This window comes from Larimichthys crocea, chromosome IX, assembly GCF_000972845.2.
Source record: "Larimichthys crocea isolate SSNF chromosome IX, L_crocea_2.0, whole genome shotgun sequence".
In the NCBI taxonomy this organism is placed as follows: Eukaryota; Metazoa; Chordata; class Actinopteri; family Sciaenidae; genus Larimichthys; species Larimichthys crocea.
Window position 1 is genome coordinate 12,014,324 of NC_040019.1, and position 20,355 is coordinate 12,034,678.

Consider the following 20,355-nt stretch of genomic DNA (forward strand, 5'->3'; position numbering starts at 1 on the left):
TATCTCAAGCTTACCTTAAGTGGGCAAAGGAGCGTCCCATGGCTTTGTTGCCTTGTATCTGCAAGATATTTAAACAAGTGCAAATTTGCAATAACTGCAAACACATACTCATGTAATCACACTTGGTGTGGCAAATTTCAGCCTCTAGTAATTTACCACAGCTAAACAATTAACCACAAAAATCACTGTGGCAGAAAATTGTTGGGAGGCAAAACATTTTATAAGTGGCTACCTAGGGAACGGTAGAAAATAAGTGGGGGCATCTCAACATCACTGGCCATCTCACTAGCGGTGGAGATTTAAATCCCTGATACAAATCTCTTGTTTTTGTCTGTGCCAGTCATACAGTATGTAGAGCCGTCAGCAAAGTCAGTTACTCGCTGCACCTCATTAAAAGCTCTTATGGTGTCATGTACTAGCTTTCGTAAACCACCTACATCCACTGAGTGACCACAAAAATAAAAACACTTCTAGGTCAAATGCAATACAATAGTCCTTTTGTATAACAAAAATCTCAATATTTCTAATCTGGGGGCTCTGTTATAGTTTTTATACTTTTGTCCAACATTCCCATCAGTTATAGCATTTTACCCTGTGATCAAGAGCAAAAGCACACAGTGTTCCAGTTGTTACTATTCAAAAATGAAACATTAGACTTTGAGGAGCCAGTCTGTGTAGTTGGTAAATCAATGCCAATGCATTTTTCTTGTTCATTAGTGCAGCTGATTCAAGGAAATGTTTTGCAACTAGTAGACAAAAGTTGTTTATGAATCTTCGATTTGTGAAACCAAGTGTAACTTTTTAATAATTCTGATGGTTTGCCCCCAAAACATTTTTGAATGATGACATACCGTGTAAATATCTTTTGCTTGTACAAGAGTGCAGACACAATTTGCTTATAACTATTTCACAAACCACAATTTCATGCTTGTAAAAAACATTGTTTTTGTCCAGTACATCCAGCCAAGTGGTGCCTTTTGTTAAGCAAGAATGCTTTTTATTTCTCATTCTCTGTTGGATGTAGTAGTTGTTCTGTCTTTTCAAAATGCAATTATTAAGACAGCAGAACCATTCCAGGAGGCGAGTTCTTTCATTATCAGACGTTCTGCATGGTCTGCATAGGTTAAACCGGTTTCTGTCAGTTTTGCAGTTTATTATAGGGATTGAGCCAGAGCAGCATACTATAATAATCCCAAGATTTGTATGTAAAGGATTGTAATACCCATGACTTGTCATACATACATTCAAAATTGTCCCAGTTATTCTGTGAACGTAAGCCTGAAAACTCCATAACATCAGCAGCAGTGTGTTTCTTGTCACCTGTTGTGTTCAATCAACTTGACGTGCATGACTTTTTCTATTTTAAAAATCCCTTTTATGAATTATGAAGTGTTGAAGGTAGAGAGATTAAAAGCTTTGGACAGAGTCATAACGTTTAATTTGACATCTGCAACTTTGGCACTTTCTGCGTTTGTCTGCGTGATTACATACTTGGCTGCGTTTGTTGATGTGGTGGTCGGATTTTGCAGCTCACATGCCATTCCTCTCTTGCCTCTCTGTCTTCTCTCCCTTCTATAGATCTCAGTACCTGCCCAGTCTTGAACATTTCAGAAGATATCATGAATATTGTATAACTTTATGTCTTAACATGATTGGTTTTTCTTCTTCTCTCTCTTTTCTTTGTCCCTCTCGCTCTCTCCATCTCTTCTTTCTACAGGGGTGGTTCTCTGGAAAAAGACAAGGCAGTGTCCTCATCCATAGTATCCTCTGTTCAGTCCAAAATAACTCAGGTATTGTTCTTTGCTTTTATTCCTGATATGCCCTCCACTGACCTTTACAGCCTACAAATGGAAGCACTTAAAAGCTCTCTTTCCATCGTGCAAAGAGGAAGGAAAAAGAGAAAAAAAATATAGCCTATTTGACCTGGACCGTTTTAAGAAAAACAACTTTAAATCATTTGCTACACATTCATGCTTTATCTGCTGTACAGTCGTCTCTCGCTATAACGCGGTTCACTTTTCGCGGACTCGCTGTTTCGCAGATTTTTTTCAGTGTAATTTTGCATGCTTTTTTTTTTTTACAGCGTACTGTACAGTATGAACGCGCTTTGTGTTCTGCGTCCTAAATTGGCTAAGGGAGAACCGCACATGTGTTCTGTGTCCTGTTTAAGGGAGTACTGTACAAAATGTCTGTAAAAAGGTGTATAAAAGTGTGTGGTTAGGGGTTTTACGGCCTTAAAACATGTATAATAATTGTAAAACTTACTTCGCGGATTTCGTTTATTGCGAGTTATTTTTAGAATGTATCCCTCGCGATAAACGAGGGACCACTGTACAACATAGATTGTTGAGATTCACTTCGCCAAAGATCTCTGTGAAGCTTACAGTACAATCAGCTGATTGTATTTTCTTCGGCTGTCGGTTGGTAGGCTGAAGTTTCTAGTTTGTGTGTTGCATAACATTACTGAAAGGTGTTTCTATTTCTGCAGAGTAACATATGATGTCAATACCATTTTAGCATCCTAACTAAAAGTTAGCATGCTACAACTGTGGGTTAGGGTTACTGTTGTGGTTTACTCTCATCACTCTCATAGTGTCATTTTTGTGCTCAGCACCAAACAGCAGATAGTTTGATAATAATTTGATTAAAAAGATAATGATTTGCTAACATGTTTGCCATGTCATCTTTAAATGGCACATCTTGAATTCTGCTGCCCCCAAGGTGGCCAAAAGAATCCATCATTTCAGGTTTAACAATGTTTTTGACTGGATCATTGCTACTGTCATCAGTGACTGACAGTCCACAGTGTCTTTCCAGCCATGAAATTACAGCAATCACACACTAAGATCTGCATGTAGCCACTTTCTCAGTGTCAGTGCTTTGAGTTTTCTACTTGCCTTGTCAGTATCCTGGTGGATTTCACTTTGAACAGTAATTCAACTGTAGCACTTACATGCAATTATTTCTGACACAGTCAGACCTTTATGTTGAGTTGGCACAGGCTTGGAACATGGCAGCCATTCTGTAATTTTCCAAACAGGACAATGACAGCTAGAATGTCCCCATCTGAAAACACTATTTGGCCACCCTGTTATTTTTGTGAATAACAAACACAATACATAGCTGAAAGTATGTAAACACACACAAGCATTACACTCATATGTGATTGTTATACAAGTTGTTATTGCAGCATTAATGTGCTCCATTCTTCCTGGAGTCTATTTGCAGAGATCTGGTCCTACTCAGCCACCAGAGCATTGGTGAGCTCACTTACCAATATTCATCCTAGGTACTGGATAGATTTTAGGTTTAGGGTTCCAGGATCCGTACTTCGATACAAACCAAAATGATTTCTTCTTTGTCCTTGGGGAGGTATGTTATCTGGAAAAAAGGGGCATTCCTCAAACTGCAGACAATAAGTTAGAAGCACACTGTTGTCTTAGGATCTTCCTTCCGTGTTCTGTCAGTTTGTCAGACCAAAGAACAAAGTGTTATTAACCACCCAGCCAAATTAGAATGATTTAAAAATATCAACAAGTCGGGGAGGTGTTTAGCTCAGTTGGTAGAGCAGCCCACCCTATGTGTGAAGGTTCAGTCCTTGCTGCGGAAGCCCAGGGTTTGAATCTGACCTGTGTCAGTCCTTGCTGCGGAAGCCCAGGGTTTGAATCTGACCTGTGGCTGTTTCCCGCATGTCATTCCCCGTCTCTCTCGCCCCACATTCCTGTCACTCTTCAGCATTCCTGTCACTCTTCAGCTATATATATATATATATATATCAACAAGTTTATGAGATTAGGTGTCAACATCGGGTTAAAATGAGGAGTACCACTGCTCCAGGACTGTGAAGGCATGTCCGCTGAATGTGCTGGAGCCACGTCCACTTCTGGGAGCAGTCAAGCAGCCATTTTGAAGTGACTGAAACGTGTCAGATGAGTTTAGAAATGGCATGACTAACTTTGAAACACTCTGAGCGAGATTAATTAATCTCTATCTCTCTGCTCTGGGTGCAGGGGTATGCTCAGGGTGGCCTCAGCGTGTCACCAAGCCACTCTTAAAAACCACCTCAATCTTATACACTGTACCTTTAAGAGGACTTAAGAGCAACAATCAAAACAGTCCACACACAAGTATACACACTTATGTTGTTGTGTCACGTATTTTGGCTCTATAATGAACTGCTGTATGTGACATATTAAATTTAGCTAACTGATGTGCTGGAATATTATGTTCCTCATTTGAATGCTCGAGCTTATGATAAAAAGAGTACTGTGTCTGAATAAGCGGTGCACACAAACCTCACGATGTGCATGTCGCACACACCCCACCAATAAATTCTGACCTCGGTTTGCATTCTCTCCGCTCCTCTCCATGTTTAAAATTATAATGTCCAATTTATGGCTGCTCTCATGCTGCTTTCAGATATTCACAATGCACGCACATGAACCAGCACCAGTTCTGCAAGCAAAATATGCTGTGTGATTGTCAAAAAGCTATAAGAAGGCTAGATGACAGGGAGGTGTACATCAGTTATCATTTATACAAAAAAAGTCACACACTGCTCTCTATTCAATTTACTGTTTTTCTCGCCCAGCACTTTCATGCGATATTGTGATATACTGTTCATTTGCTTATTCTTGACTGCTGCAGAAACATGGAGAAACATCCCTCAAGACAAAACTTCCAAATCAATTACTTTGATTTGTTAAAAGCCTTAAATCAGCTCTAAGATGAAAGACATTTTCGGACTGTCTGATGACTTAAAGTATATGTGCGTCTGTCCATTTTTCCGCTTTGATCAATAATCCTGAAATGCAAATAGTTTTATTTCCACTTGTCACTACATTGCATGAAGTGAAGCAATATTTTTCATGTATGGATTCTCACGCAACCAGTGTGCAACTAAATGTACTGAACATTTAAAAGTAGGGTCTGTGTGTGAGTATTGACAGTAAATATGAACCTTTTTAAAATCTCAAAAAAAAAAAAAAGTGTCGGAACAACCACACCGTCAAGAAAACCAGTGCTGCACTGAATTTCGAGAGGCTGCAGTGTAGGCCAGACTTGAAGAAGCACTGGGACTCGTGTTAATGGAGGTCAATAGAGTGTGAACGGAGAGGCAACACAAACTATTCTGTGAGCATTCGTACAGCTTACACTGAATTTGGATTGTGTTCTCTATCTGGCTATGGGCCAGTGTGTGTGAGTGTGTGTGCACGTGTCCATTGTTTACTCACCAAAAGCACCGCAGATACCAAACCACTCATTTCATATCTCTTCTCTCTCATCATCATCTTATTTCTTTCTCTTTCTCATCGTGTCACCCAAACAAACACACTCTTTCTTCTCCTGCCTTCATCTCTACGTCCCGACATGAGATAGCTCAAAACTCACTGTTTGCCACTCTTGCAACATGCACAGATTCACCACCACTAACTACTTATACCCCATCTGTGATGTTTTACAAACACATCTTGAATAATTCAGCACATCCTCATCTGCCTAATGGTCTCTTCTTCCCTGAGGCTGCCTGGTTGCTATTCGCCTCATCCTGTCTCTCATTTTCCTCCTGTTTGTTGTTGTTCCTCTGTCTTCTGTCCCCCTCTTTTTTTTCTCTCCCTCTCTGTCTGACATATAATGTTTTTTAGACTTGTGTTTGGGCCTTTATTTATTTTTTACATTGTAGTATTTCTTTTTTATTATTATTCATCTTGATCGGTAACAGTGTATGCATTTATTCCTTTTGAAAGTTAAGATAACAGAAAGGCTGGGTCCAATCCAACCTGTCTTCAAGACATGAAAACAGATAAAGAGAAAAGTTGAAGAGAACTTGTGTGTGAAGGAGAGATGGAGAGGAAACTCAAGATGTTGCACAGCTCCCTTGAGATGTGCGATGCAGTACATGCAGTGTGACTATGTCTGTAATTGGAGGTCTGGGGTAGCATCTTCCATCACTGATACAGTTAAAATAAGAAAGTTATGCTTCCAAAATAAGGTCAGGGCCGAGGGAGACACCTGATTACTGACATACAGCATGAAGACACGGATTCACAGTAACCACATTACTACAGTGCGAATAAACCCATTCCCAGATTACGCAACAGGTCTCTGAGTAATTTAAGTGCATGTCAACCTCCTGAAGAAGAAAAATATGACAAACAATAATGCTAGATGCATGCTGCATCGTTTCCAGTGAATCCCTCATGTAGGAAAGCATTTTGAATCCTATGCAGGAATGGCCACTTAAATAAATAAAAACCACTATATAGAGAGGTAATTAGAGAAAGTGAATACATTGAAAGTCCATCAGTAGTATCCAAAATGAAATATTAAGGACTGTTTGTTTTTTTCATGATAATGAATCAGCATATCATCTTTAAGTAAAACTATTACCGACTTTAAAGTACAAAGGTCGCAAAAGACTAAAAGCTGCAGAGAAATATCAGGTGCACTGCCTGTTGCCACAGGCTTTTTACATCCAGCACTCAGTCAGTAAGGTTTGCTCACTTCCATGACGGGGTCGGTTATTTGGGTGTCCCCTTGAATTAATGACATAATAAGAGAACATACCAATTAAAGGACCTCCGCGGGTAAAATGTACCTCATCAGATTTAAATATGCCAATGCTGACTTAGTGTGTTGAGATAACAGATGAGAGTTGAGTACAGTGTTTCTCAGTCAGGCTGAGCAGTCAGCGGCAGGTTTGGAAATGTAATCTTGCATTTATGTTTTATAGTCAGATCATATGTATTGTTAATTGGAGCTGTGGCAGCTGTGATGTCACTTGTGATGATTTAGTAATTTAATAATTTTTTTTTTACTGTACTGTCATTCGTCAAGACACGTGCAGCTGACAAGTACTCAGCAGAAGTTTGAGCAACTTTCCACTGCTAATAATTTGGGGTATTTGTTTGCCACATTCTCTGAGTGAGTGTGTGTGTGTGTGTTCGAATACACCAGGGTTTAGAGAGAAACAGCCTTTTGAATGATTTGATATGACAGCTCATTCCCTCTGTGATTACAGCTGTTAATTTGTCTCATCTGTCAGAAGAGCTCAAGGGTGGAGATTTGTCCATGCGTGTATGAATCACTCTTGGGATACAAATTAACACTTCCCATTCAGCAATACAAGCATTTGCCCCTGGTCAGCAAAATTTCCATTTCCATTCCATGAGGGGAATGAATGGAATTTTGCATTTTGGCAGCTCTCTACTTCCTGCAGTCTACTTTATCTTTCCTTGTTTAGCCATATACTCATTTTTTTTGCAGCTACAGCTTTCTGCAAATTATAGTTTTGATGTATTTACATAATACATTTACTGTTAGTCACTGAGCAGACCAGCTGCTCAAATTGAAGATTAGGCGTTATATATATATATAGGATTTAGAAAAAAGGGTAATGCATATAATTCTCACTGCTTACAGGTTATTATTCTGTATATGTCAAGTGTAAAGACGATGGCTCAATGATAGGAAGTGCACTCCAGTAAGCCTACATATATACAATATATAATACTTAAATATGAGTTGGTGGTTCTGAACTCATGAGAGAAATATCTGGGTTTCCTTCTGTCCAATCTCAGAACCAATTTGCTACCGTCTGACGATTATTTAGCCTCTGAGGCCAACAGACAATGTTTCTGGGCTTTCAGTGTAGCCAGTGGATATCTCGATAAATGATATCTGGGCCAGGACTTCTCTGCACACTGATTAGCAACTGGAAACAGGGAGAATGATGAGAAACTCACTGCTAATCTCAACAAACAGATATGCGCATGTGAATGCAAATAACTTGGAAAAAAAAAGAACAGCTAATAAAAAGCTACGTCGTTGTCCGATGGTAGCCGTTATCTGTTATGAGATTGCATTTCAGCCAAGTTGTTCTGCCTCTTTTGCTTTCCACACGGACTGTTGCAACCAAAATCCAGTTCAATCTGACTGGGCAGTAAATCAGTCATTTTACATCACAGAACATGGGATTTGCTGGTCTACCTCTGCCACATATGTCATAATGGTGGTACTTGGAGAGCCTAAAAGTGTCTGAGGTGGTATAAAGTTTGAGCAACACTGTTGTCTATGGCTAAATACCTTATACAACCTTACAACCCCATTTCACATAACCCCAACTAACCCTTTTAGTCAGTTCTCAGTTATTCAATGACAACAAATGTAGGAAGAAGTTTCGTACATCAAACTCATCTGTCTCTTTCTTCTGTTTTTCAGGATCTGATGGCCAAAGTGCGAGCCATGCTTGCCACCTCCAAGACCTTTCATCCTCCCAATTCTTAAACAGGGCATGGCTTTCTTCTAACGTCTGGCATCCTCGGCCTTTTGGCGAGCGGCATTCTCCAATTTCCTGGAGATTTATTCGGCCTGGATCTGTTTAATCTCCCCGTGTTAATCCTTGATTTGTTATTTCATCTCGATTTGAGTGTCAACAGATTCAGTTTGGCTACATGATGTCTTCCGCAGCATCGTGAGAGTAAAGGCAGTCATTGAGCTGGAATATCTGGTTTCACACCTGACCTGAGAAAAGTCATCAGCTGGGAGATCAGGTCTGCAGTTGACATGTTTTGGTTCAGGGAGAATCAAATGTGGAAGTAATCCATATCCGTTATTTTGCATCCTGTTTTAAAACACTCTTTTCTCCCACCTTTATGACAGTCATTCTTTGCAGCATTAGCTAAAGCTGTTGGAGGTCTGTATTCTCTCCTTCTATGAAGGGTTGTGTTTTGATCATTTCAATTCTCTCCTCCCTCGGCTATCTCTATGCTGTTGTTTTCCCTCATATGTGCTCCCCAGCTGTCTTTCGTCTCCAGCACCTCTACTTCCCTTCTACTTGAGAAGCCGTTTTAATTTTCTTCTTTCTTCAGCTCTAGTTCGTGGCCTTCTATTTCTGTTTCTGGTTTGTACTGTAATGAATTTAATGCAGGACAACTTTGTAATCCAAACTGTCAATAAAGTTTCAATTATGATTTACCCTTACTCTTCCCTTTTTTCCTTTGGAACTGAAACTATTTTGTTTTTTCTTGACCACAAACTCCTTTACGACACATCTGGCATTCAAATCTCTGATTCAGCTCCCCAACCAATCCTCCTCTTTACTGCCCTTCACTTGGGATGCACTGATAAGATGGAAGATCTGATGTTTACTGCTCCCAAACCTTTACATCCTTTGACTGTAAATTTAGTGTCACAGCAGCGTTACTGATAAACCCAGTACACATAACTTTTGATTGGCTGATGTCCTTCGGGTGTTTGCTGCTGCTGCTGCTGCTGTTGTTGAGATGGCACTTGCGACCCAGTGCACAGATAAACCAGGGAACAGTAATTGTTAGTTGGCAAGTGCATGCGCACAAGGGATTAAATGTTCATAAAGACGATCCTTACAAGGTCACAGGGTCTTAAAAGTAATAAATAAAATGTCAAAATCAATTCTTAAACAGAAAACTAATGAAGAGACACAGAAGAGATGTGGTCATCTCCACTCTCATTTAGGGTTTTACTGCAGTGTTCTGAACAAACTATTGCTGTCCTGTTTTTGGTTAGAGGTAGACAGAGAGGTAAACAGGGCACTGCAGCATCAATCGATTTCTTTATCAGCTTCCTTTCATCCATGTTCTAGAGGTACATTTGGTCAGGGAGAGAGAATGGTGTCCCCTGAATGGTTTGAGAAGATTTACGACGGTACAGCCTGATCTGCTATGGGGCCTATTTATAGGTGAATATTTAATCTAGAATTCATACTAGACTTCTTTGTAGGTTATTGTTAACTAAGAGTTCTTCAGGTGCTTCTTGTTGTTTTATAAGTCAATTACATATTAGTGAATTACATTTTTCACATAAACGGAACCTAGCAAAAACAACCTAACTCTAAGGTACAGTGGTGCATCGTCAGCATAGTGAAGTCTTCAAGTAGGGTTATGCAGAGAGGGCATATTAGGAGATAAAATATTGGTGTGAGCACAAAAACTTGCATATAACTAAGGATGGTGGGAGACCATTCTAGATGAGGCGTACTATTCTATTGTCAACGTGATCCCAGTTGGCCAAATGACCAGCAATGACATGGTGCCTGGACAACAACTTCTTCTTCGGTGTCAATTAAACTAACAACAGCCTTCACTTCAGAGGAGCTTCAGTTGCTCAGTCTATCCCCACATACTAGAAGGCGCACCTCCATCATCCATCCCATAGAAAGTTTGTACACCGCTGCCTTTTCACAAATGCAACATCAAGAACTTTCCAACTTCTTCGCTGACGCCCAGAATCTACAGAGGGTATTTCAGACCTCCTCTCACTACAGCAATAGTCAGCTCTCCCTTTCACCATCAAGAAAACTATTGGAATATTATGAACTGCACTATCAAAGTAAGGGGATGCCTCAAGCCTAAGGCTGGTATATTGCTGGATATCCCCTACCTACCCTACTGACACAGTTGGTTTCAGTTGGTTTGAATTTCATTGAGAGTTCATACAGCAGTATACTAAATTCAACACAGCATCTTAGCTCTTCAGAAGCCTCATATTTCACATGAGGTGTCATGTGAACTTGTTCTGTTGCATTGTTGCATCTTTAATGAATTTCATCCCATCACAGCACTCAGACTGAACACTGATTCGTCTGTGTAGCAAGACTTTAGTGACTTTGAGTGGAAAATTGGATGAGACTGGTTTTTCCTTTATTCTAAAGCTAGAGCTACGTTGTCTGGACTTTGATAAACTACCACATTCAGACGGTCACTGCTTAACTTACTTATAAAGCAGTTATTCATATAAATGATTAAAGTAACATTGTAAAGATCACTGTCACTTCAACATGACTCAAAATCTTTGGTTTAGCCTGTTGATAGAAATAGCTGTCAATGTTGCAGTGAAGTGGTGATATTTAAAAATAGGAAAAAAAATAGAGCACTTACTTTTTTCTCTTCTAATAGGACTTAAAACGTCAAAGAATCAGTCAATATCAATTAAATTTAATTAAACTCATTACTGTCTTTTGGACACTAATGCTTGCTACTAAAATGGGGAGAAATGGGCTGGAAGGAAATCAGTAATCTACTAAGACCATTTATCCAATATGTAACATATTTTTATTTATTTATTTATAATGATATAAAATGTAGACATGTCATCATTAGCGTGGAGTTAAAATCATTCACAACAAAATTAATTAAATCCATTCTACAGATGAAGCTGACTGCGATTCTAATCGGGTTGATCACTATAGTCAAGACATCAACCTCAAAGACTTGTTCAGTCTTACACACAGACTCAGTGGAAATACTGCAGGGTGGATTGAGAGATTTGTGCATGCCACCAGGCAACAGCACCTTAAAGGGGGTATTGTCATGTAGTGCTGTGCCTGACCCACTGATGACAGTGTCACAGCCACACCACATTTACACAGCAGGCACGACAGCGTTCACTTCACTCTCTGTGCCCATGTGTCTTCTTGGCTTTGAAGGCATGGAGCTGAACATATTCTAGAAAAGTTCAAAATGAGGTACAGCAATTCTGTTGAAAACCTACATCAGTCTTACATTTGCCAGTACTTTTTTCTTTGTACACGATTTCTACAGTGGGAACTAAAATATTCTTTATATATTTCACACTGAAATGTTAGGTAAGTCCTTTGTGCAAAATAGAACGGTTGCAAAATATATTTTTTTGAAAAGTACACATCTTCAGGGCAATCATGAATTTTAATCTTAAAGTCCATGTAAAGTAAGAATAAATATGTGAGTTATCTGAGTTTGTCAAAGAAGTAAGAAGAAAGTGTTATTAACCACCCAGCCAAATTTAAATGATTCGATGAAAATATCGACATGTTTATGAAATTAGTTATCACAATCGGGTAAAAATGAGCAGTATTCTCAGCTCAAGGACTGTGGGGGCGTGTTCGCTGAATGTGCTGAAGCCATGCCCACTCATGGGAGCAGTCAAGAAGCAATTTTGAAGCGACTGAAATGTGTCAGATGAGTTTATAAAATGACAGGACTAACTTTGAAACACTCTGAGCGAGATGAATTAATCTCTACCTCTCTGCTAGGGGTGCAGGTGTATGTTCAGGGTGGCCTCAGCGTGTCATCGAGCCACCCTTTAGGACCGCCCAAAAAATCCTGGACTGAAAACTGATGAAAAACTGTTTTAACCTCTAACTCCACATTTCAGTAATAGATCATTATCGTAAGTCTTTTCACATGTTTTCAGCAGCTATTTTCCACTTTATTTACTGTAATGTATTTTGAAAGAAAACTCAGCATTGCCTTTACAAGGACTTCAATGGCTAAATACAATCATATTTGCAACAACTGCAAAATGTAAGTAAAAATGGCTACTAAAATAAACCTGTAAGGGTATCCAACAAAGCAAAGATAGCAGCGTAATTGCTAAAACATGCTGACTATAAAACAGAAAATAAACTATTAAGGGACTGATTCTGTTTAGTTAATTGATTTTCTTAATGTGGCCACTCTCTTGGATAACAGGCCTAATAAGCAAATGCACAGGTTGTGTTTCTATATAATAGCTTCCCAAAGAACCTTTAGCCTGAAAGATTGCTTTGCACAAAGGTCTTAAAATAATGTCGTGAGCAGGTGTTTTCCACCAGCTGTCATGAATAAAACATCTGCTTCTACATTGGAAGATTACATGCAGCTGGATTTGAACATCCTTCAACGTTTCAGGAGAGACTGTCTGGCAGCAGTTCCCTGCTGTGCCTGAATTAATATGGCTTGTCTTAATGAGATCTTCTTTGAGAACTGACTAATAAAATGTTCATTGTAATGTGTTTTATGTGATTTATCCAATAATACTGTAAAGAACAGCTTTTGGTTAACTTAGTCTTTTATTTTGAAGGGTCATTTTAGCACATTTAGGCAAGGACCATGAATAATACAAAGTTTCCTATCTTTCCTGCTCCAACATACAGATGAAAATACATCAATAATAATCTTAAATATTTCATGCCAATGAGAAACAGCTCTCTGTGAAAGAAGCGGCATATGAATAAGAAATCTATGAGCCATTATTGGATTTATTTGCCAAATCAGTCAAAATGTGAGAAGTTAGTCAAGTCATACAGCTTGAGAAAGGGGTGGAGAATTTCATTCAGTCAGTTCAGTCAGTGGAGGGAAAGTGCGCAGGAGTCCAACATGTCTTCTGCTGAAAGGTTTATTGAAGCTTCATCAAGGAGAATGGAAGATTTATCAATACACTTGTCATGACATGATGTCGCCTCAATTCTGAAGAAGCAGTCCTCTGAGGCTGCTCTATATGCTCTCAGGATAGGGACTACTTGATTGTCCAAGTTTGTCCAAGAGTGTCAGCGAGTGTCTTTCCATGACACACGGGTCAAAAATTCAAGAAGCAGCTCTTCTGACCAATCCACTTTGTGTTAAACGACACTTATTTCATTATTTTTTTTTTTTTGCCTTTTATCGGTCTGTACAGCTGCAGAGGCTTTGATAAGGAAGGCAAGTGATGCCTTATGCAGCATTTTTTAACGGGTAATTGTGCGCTACCGCTGAGGAATAGATAATTATGAGTCAAACAGAGTTTAGTGAGAAGGATTTATATGGAGGATGAGCCTGTAACCCTTTATTACCAAGGCAGATAGTTTATAGTCCTTCTAAGCACGTATGAAGTTTGTGTAACATTCAGCAAAATGCTACATAGAAAATGAGGAGGGGATATCTTAACAATAGACAAAGAAGGTCATTCTAACCTCTATCCTTCTATTTAGGAACTGGAGTGTCATGTTTAACTCTGTTAAGCCCCACTAATCATAGTGTAGAGCGGAGATGAGAAGAATTAACAGGGGAAACAAGAATGACAATGGGCAATGAGTCCAACTTAAGGAGTTCATCCAGAGTAAGCGGTTTTCTAGCATTCGGGCTAATGCCAAATGGCAAAAAGAACTAAAGACATGCATTATTTCGCTATGAACACTTCCAAAGACCATGTTTATGTGAAAGTGGTTGCTTATAGTGATGGACCTACGAAATGATCACCTGCTCTGTGGAGTGTTTCAGCATCTTTCAGCTCACTAGCCATCTATTGTTAGAAATACGAAGACAAACCAACACAGCACTAGAATAAACATAAATATTGGACACCAATATTACTTGTTGGATGTGCAAAGAAGCAAATGTTCACCATGTTGACTTTGAGGTGTTTTCAGCCTGTTGTGCCCAAAAATCAATGAATGAAATATGTGTGGCTACAGTATAAATAAACCATAGAAATCTATAGAAAATAACATGTTTGCTCTCTTCTTGTAGATCATTTTTATATGCACTGGTTTAAAAACCTCATTACAAAATTGCTGAACGCATACATCAAAAAGAAAGAAACCAATTACTGCAATGTAGTTCAAAAATACTCGAAAGTTCATGCAGCGTTCACTCTCAGACAATTTGTTTTTTTGAGGTTGTTGTTGAAACATGATGAATTAAGCTGAGGTCACATTTATATTTTCTAATTCCACATGATTAAAAAGGACAATAACAGACCTCCAAAAGCCTTTAGACAAACAACAGTGTAAATACTATATTCTGATGACCCTACACATTCATGGCAACAGTCCATCACAGAAAACAAAAACACATAAGTCATGTGAATGGCCACTTCCGTCTTTCCTGTTCATATCCCGTCAGTGGTGACTATAATAACCACAAGGCCCAGCCAAACATTAAATCACAATTTTATATGTAATCAAATCGAGCTCATCACATCTGCACTGATTGATTCTAGACTAAATTGCTGCCTGGCATTTGCAATTTCATTAACTCATACTGGCAGCAAGTGATTGTGAGTGTGTATATGTTTGTGTTTGTGTGTGGGTGTGTGTGAGGCACTGAACGCAGAATGGGCGAGCGTGCGGGGCAGGGGAAAGTGACTCAGGGAAGTAGTTAAAGGGAAGTAGAGAGAAACAGGAGGGCAGGGGAGTGGTGTGTTTGTTTTACAGGAACATGAATGCATCATAATTCAGTGCGACATCTGGGAAGATGACAGGAGGAATGAAGGGAAGATGGTGGGCGAAGAGGCAAGGTTCCATTCCAAACCGCAATTAAACAATAGTACGCTATATTATATTGACTTCATATTCAAACATTTAGATGATTCAGTCCTCTGTCTAATCTATCTATGGGTTGGTATTTGAGCTTATCCTGCAAAGTCGACTGATTTGAGTGACACGACTGTGATAGGATGCGACACAATGTTGATGTACCATATGATTTTCGGCGCGTGGCTATGATGTTTCATCTCAGAGAAATACTGCTGCACCTAAGTGCAATCACGGTTCACAGCTCCAGTATATTCCGAGGGGTGCTGAAGTGAGCTTTGACAGATGTAGTCTGTCCGGCAAACTACGGGACTAACTGCACATAGTGTGAGGACTCAGGGCACCTTGGCCACAGACCGAGACAGAGACACAGTGGTCTAATTAAGACATGTGGCACAAAGTAAGAGAGGAGACTGGCACAAGTCCCAGCGGTAAACAGAGTCTAGGGTGAGACAGATCTATCTATCTATCTATCTATCTATCTATCTATCTATCTATCTTCTAAACTTGATCCTACACTTTGTTTACCACTGGAAAGAGTCTGACACTTCTTGTAGTTTCCTCTCTGCCTTGTTGCCACTGCTCTTAATTAGACTACTATGTCTTTGTCTGGCAGAAAGGTACCCTCACTCTTCACTTCATGTAGCTGCTGTAGTCTGTGGCTTAAAGTCTGTCCCACTCCCACTTAACAGAGGAGACGATTTACTTCACAGCCCCCTGTCAGACCCACTTAATGTGTTTACTGTCCTTAATGCTCTTGGAACATTCAGCGCAGCACCCTGGATATTCTTTCATGACGGGTTCAGCCGGAGAGGAAGTTTTATTTAATATGCGCTGACCTGCTGCATGTTTTGTCATCATGTGGCAAAGAAGCGCCGAAGACACAAAGAGGTGTTTTGTTATTGGTGCTGATGAAAGTGCTGCATTTTGCAACTGTTTTGGGCTCGAGGTCATTTGTAGTCTACGCTCAGTGTGTCGCTTTGTGGCTTTACACAAACCTACGTGTTCCAAGGTAATGCAGTACAAGTCACATCAGATGTTACTATGATTATTCTTGCAGGACACATCTTGTTTCATTTTAGCATCCATGTCGCCAATAAGATCGGACAGTGACTGCTCGAGTTTTGGTGCCTAATTCTTCTGCCTGCCAGTTTATGGCTTTCCTTGTTTGCCCACCTGCTCTCCTTTTTTTGTGCACTCCCTCTAGCTCTCCATTTTTCTTTATCTGTCTTTGTCCTACATTTTTTTTCCTCCTTGGTAGCAGTTCTTATTTGTGTGTGTCGAAACCAGAGGATGAATACGGACACGTGTGCCTGAAAACAAACTGCAGGCACACATGCTTGTCCTGCACTATCCTGTGTTCTTCACTGTTCCTTCACTGTGCATCGGTTCTGTTGCCAAGGTGAAAATTACTATGGACATAGTGATATGGAACATGGCCTCAGATAAAGTACCTTATAATAGGTTTCCGGACTAAACCAGTCACCTGTATCCGCTCGTCCATCCCTCGTTCCCGGTTCAACCTTCCGGTATAAATAGTCTGTGTTGTCTTTATGTCTTATCATTTTTGTCTTTTTTTTTCTTATTTGATTTTAGTCCAGTCTACCTGCTGTCCATCTGCTGCCAACCCTAGCTATGACCAAATAAACTGCCTTCAAATCCACACAGTCCACTCTGTAGATCCTCACAGGGAAATTTGGCATTTAAAGGTGTAGTTGACCAATGTAACAGATTCATTGATTTTTTTTTAGTTTAAATGTCGTTAAATGTTGTTTGCACATTGCAGTTCATTTTAAAATGGTGACTCCCACTGCTAGAAAATCTAAAATATCACAAACATGTTCAGCCTCCTGACACAATATGATATGAAAGGGTTGAAATCAACACGTTTTTGCCAGGAATTGCTCATTTTTCTACAAACAAAAACCTATATCATCATTTGATAGATGGTGTAATCACATTCACTAACTTTAGACAGGTTTATTGCATAATGTGGATAAAGGTGAACCAACATGATGAGTAAGATGATAGTGTAGGAGGGATTAGGGATGGAGGGAAGGAGGTGAGGGTTAAAAGGATGAGTATTTAGGGCTGAAGGGTAAGTGGATGGAGGGTAAGGGATGAGAGGAGAAATCAAGGTCATAAATGGATGGAGGAGTTCAGTAAGACGGGAGGTAACCAGGAGGGAGATGAGACATGGAATCAGGGAGCTGTCTCTTTGTCGCTCCACAGATTAGAGCCCCAGTGGTTCCTGTATTTGAATGAGAGGGAAAAGGAAGAGAGATAGAGAAAAAAGGAGGGGAAACTGTGAAAACTGAGTCAAAGAGGGAGTGAACGGTTTGTTGTGTTACTTTGAAGTACATCATTCATCATCATTTTCCTTATTATAGCTGATAAATGCCTAAGAAGTTCTCAAACGAGCCCCAAACAGTGGTGCTCCGGCCCTGATGTTTAAAAGCCGCAAAAAGGCTGAGTGCTACTCGATATCTCTCTGAATCTCGATTCAAAACGTCTTTTGCAGGGCTTCAGTACATCATGCAATATTACACCTTCATCACACCTGACTGCTGCCAGGACTTCACCTCTGTGAAAGCTATTGAAAGAGAAGTGCTCAGGAGTAAATGGTGGATTGTTGTGATGGATAGGGATTGCATTCTGCTTTTCCCAGCCAGATTTTCTGGCTCACTGCTACTGCCAGAGTTTAGGTTTGCTTTAAGACCCCAAAGAAAAAGGCCCATTACCCACCGTGCCTTTAGTACAGACAACAGATCTGTCATATTGTAGGTAATACCCATTTCTGTGAAGGTTATTGTGAAAAAAAAAGTAATATCTTCTTTTTCCTGATAACGATTTCAGCAGAGCATTGTGAAATAAGCTTCAAATATGCCGGAATCGAGCGTGCAACTGCGTTTTATGGGCAAAGCTACATTGACCACTTTGTATTGCATTTTGTCAGAAATAAAATAGACTTTTGTGTACGTTACGTATTTCAATACCAGCAGCTTGACCAACGCTACAACACTTGCAAGCACACCTGTCGTCACTCCATTTATATTTAGTCACATCACATCGCTGTCTCCCTGCAACAACAACAGGATAATAGCCCCTGGGATGTGACAGTCAACGGATTTTTTTGTTTTGTTTTTTCAAATCACAATATAGAAAATGGAGTTTGTGCCAGGAATCTTGTCAAAAACTGTTCTTATCTTTGAATAGAGGATTTGGATGACTGTCATCACTAACATACTGGCCGCATAATTACTATAACTTGAACTGTGTCCTGAATCCTGTGAGCTAATTCTGTACAGGTAGCAGCTATTGTCCACAGTGACAACTGTTGTCTGTCTTCTCAGCAGGCTGAATGAAAACTGAGGCTGTCATCATCCAGGTTTATATTGCCTCAAATTATAAAATATGCCACTGGTTTTATTGCATGTAAGTAGCACTGGACAGAGCTTTTCATACATGATTAATATGTTTAGATATTATAGATCTTACATAGTGTTGTATATAGACTTTAAACATTAAATATTACAGACATTAAATCCAAATCCCCTTTTTGTCTATTAATTTGCCTGATGCAATAAATAGTAGACATACATACATTCATTTTAGTTCAATGAACAATTTCTGGTGATAATACAGTAAGTACAAAACAACCAGCCAAAATTAATGAATTATAAATAATTTTAACTTAATTCACTCATTGGTTAATGTGCTTTGTGTAACTGAGATTGGTATTTGTATTCATGTAATAGATTTTTGTTTCACCAATAATCCATCTCTGTTCATATCTTAGTATTATTATTATTTTTCTTGCATACATTTGTTTCTGTGCATTTCTTTTGAGGTGCTTTTAATTTGTTAATTGTATTTTAGCAGTGTGACATTGTGTCGCCATCACTTCCTGTTAGAGATGTCAAACTTGAATCCTTTTACCTTTTTGTCTTTCTGAGTAACTCACTAAACTAAACTATTTTGAAATGTGATGGGAGCTTGTTCTCCACATCCCCAGTGGAAATAGTGTTCAGTAAAGCAGAATTTTTTGTTTCAGGGGGCTAGAATTCACCACAAATGTCATCTGTTTATTAAGATTGAATGTTGATTCTTGACCTTTGGTATAATACATATACAATCTAATACAATCTGACTTCAAGGTCTATTTAGCAGCTGTCCTTGACCTTTCCATTGTATCAGACGATCATCATTAGTCAACCCGGTATTACGCCAAACCTTTGAATACACAGACATTTCCAGTGACAGTGGCAGTTTGGTTAGGAGAAGGTACCAACATGACTTGGTTATGTTTAGGAAAAGATCCCATTCCTGCAACCTAACCTCTTCCTTATGCGGACTTTATCGCTCTTTAGACTATTCATCCTTTGCTCCCATTTTTATCAGCAGCTGCTGGTACACCTCCTTCATACAAGTGTATACTTCTCACGCCAAAGTGAGGCAAAACGTGACACTGACACGCTATCCTCTTGTAGATCCATGGGACTGGGCGTCAGTAGATGGAGCTCCATTAGTTTGATGTTGGCTCAAACTTTAAACCGCTAAGAACAATTGAAATGTGATTATGTAGAATTCCACGAGAGAAAGATCATGTGATACTATCATATAGGTCCAGAACAGGTACCAAATTAACCTTGAAAGTCTACAGTAACCATGTAAAAATCCTGTAGTTACAATAGAAACATGTGCTGTCCATTTCATACCATTGTAAAATCTGAGTCAGTATCATTGTTTCGGAGCCAGTTACTCTGGGTCACAGTGTGGGTATGAAAAAGAAAAAGGGAGTAATGAAAAATCTGACTTTTGGTGAACCAAATTTTCAAAAGGGCCGAGTCGGTCAACAGCTTTTTTGTTTTCAGGGCCACATTTACATTTCAATGGGTTTGGCAGAGGGCCTAGTTTCAGAAAGGTGAGACAGTGTTCAGAGTCTATGAGCTGGAGGAACACTGGAGATTTGCTTCTTCTGGTCTTTGACCACATTTTATTGACAGCAAGCAAGAAACCACACACAAGATTAACTTTGTTCAGGCAGTGTTTGACCTTTTGTGGCTTAATTTAAGTCTGTGAAGAAGCATCCTTTTTTCAGACACATATGCAAGACAATTAAAAATACAAGGCACACAATTCCTCTCCACTACCCAACACTCAATTCCCATCTGCCGCAGAAAAGATTTAACTAGTAGAAAGACATCAGTCACTGCTGGGAGGCAATAAACATAGAGGTCAGAAAGAATACTTGTGTTTACCATAGAGGATATTTGGTGTTGGTAATG

At 39.4% G+C, this 20,355-nt stretch overlaps 1 protein-coding gene across 3 annotated transcripts in view; it reads left to right on the forward strand.

Annotated features, from left to right (window-relative positions):
- Positions 1-8,598, forward strand: part of sfswap (splicing factor SWAP) — a 53,340-nt gene extending 44,742 nt beyond the window's left edge. For all 3 annotated transcript variants that reach the window (XM_019258413.2, XM_019258412.2, XM_019258414.2), the window contains exons 18-19: positions 1,718-1,790; positions 8,221-8,598. In XM_019258413.2, coding sequence (XP_019113958.2) covers positions 1,718-1,790; positions 8,221-8,286 — 139 coding nt within the window. In that variant the 3' untranslated portion in view covers positions 8,287-8,598. The remainder of the gene's footprint in view (positions 1-1,717; positions 1,791-8,220) is intronic.
- Positions 8,599-20,355: the final 11,757 nt, after the last annotated feature.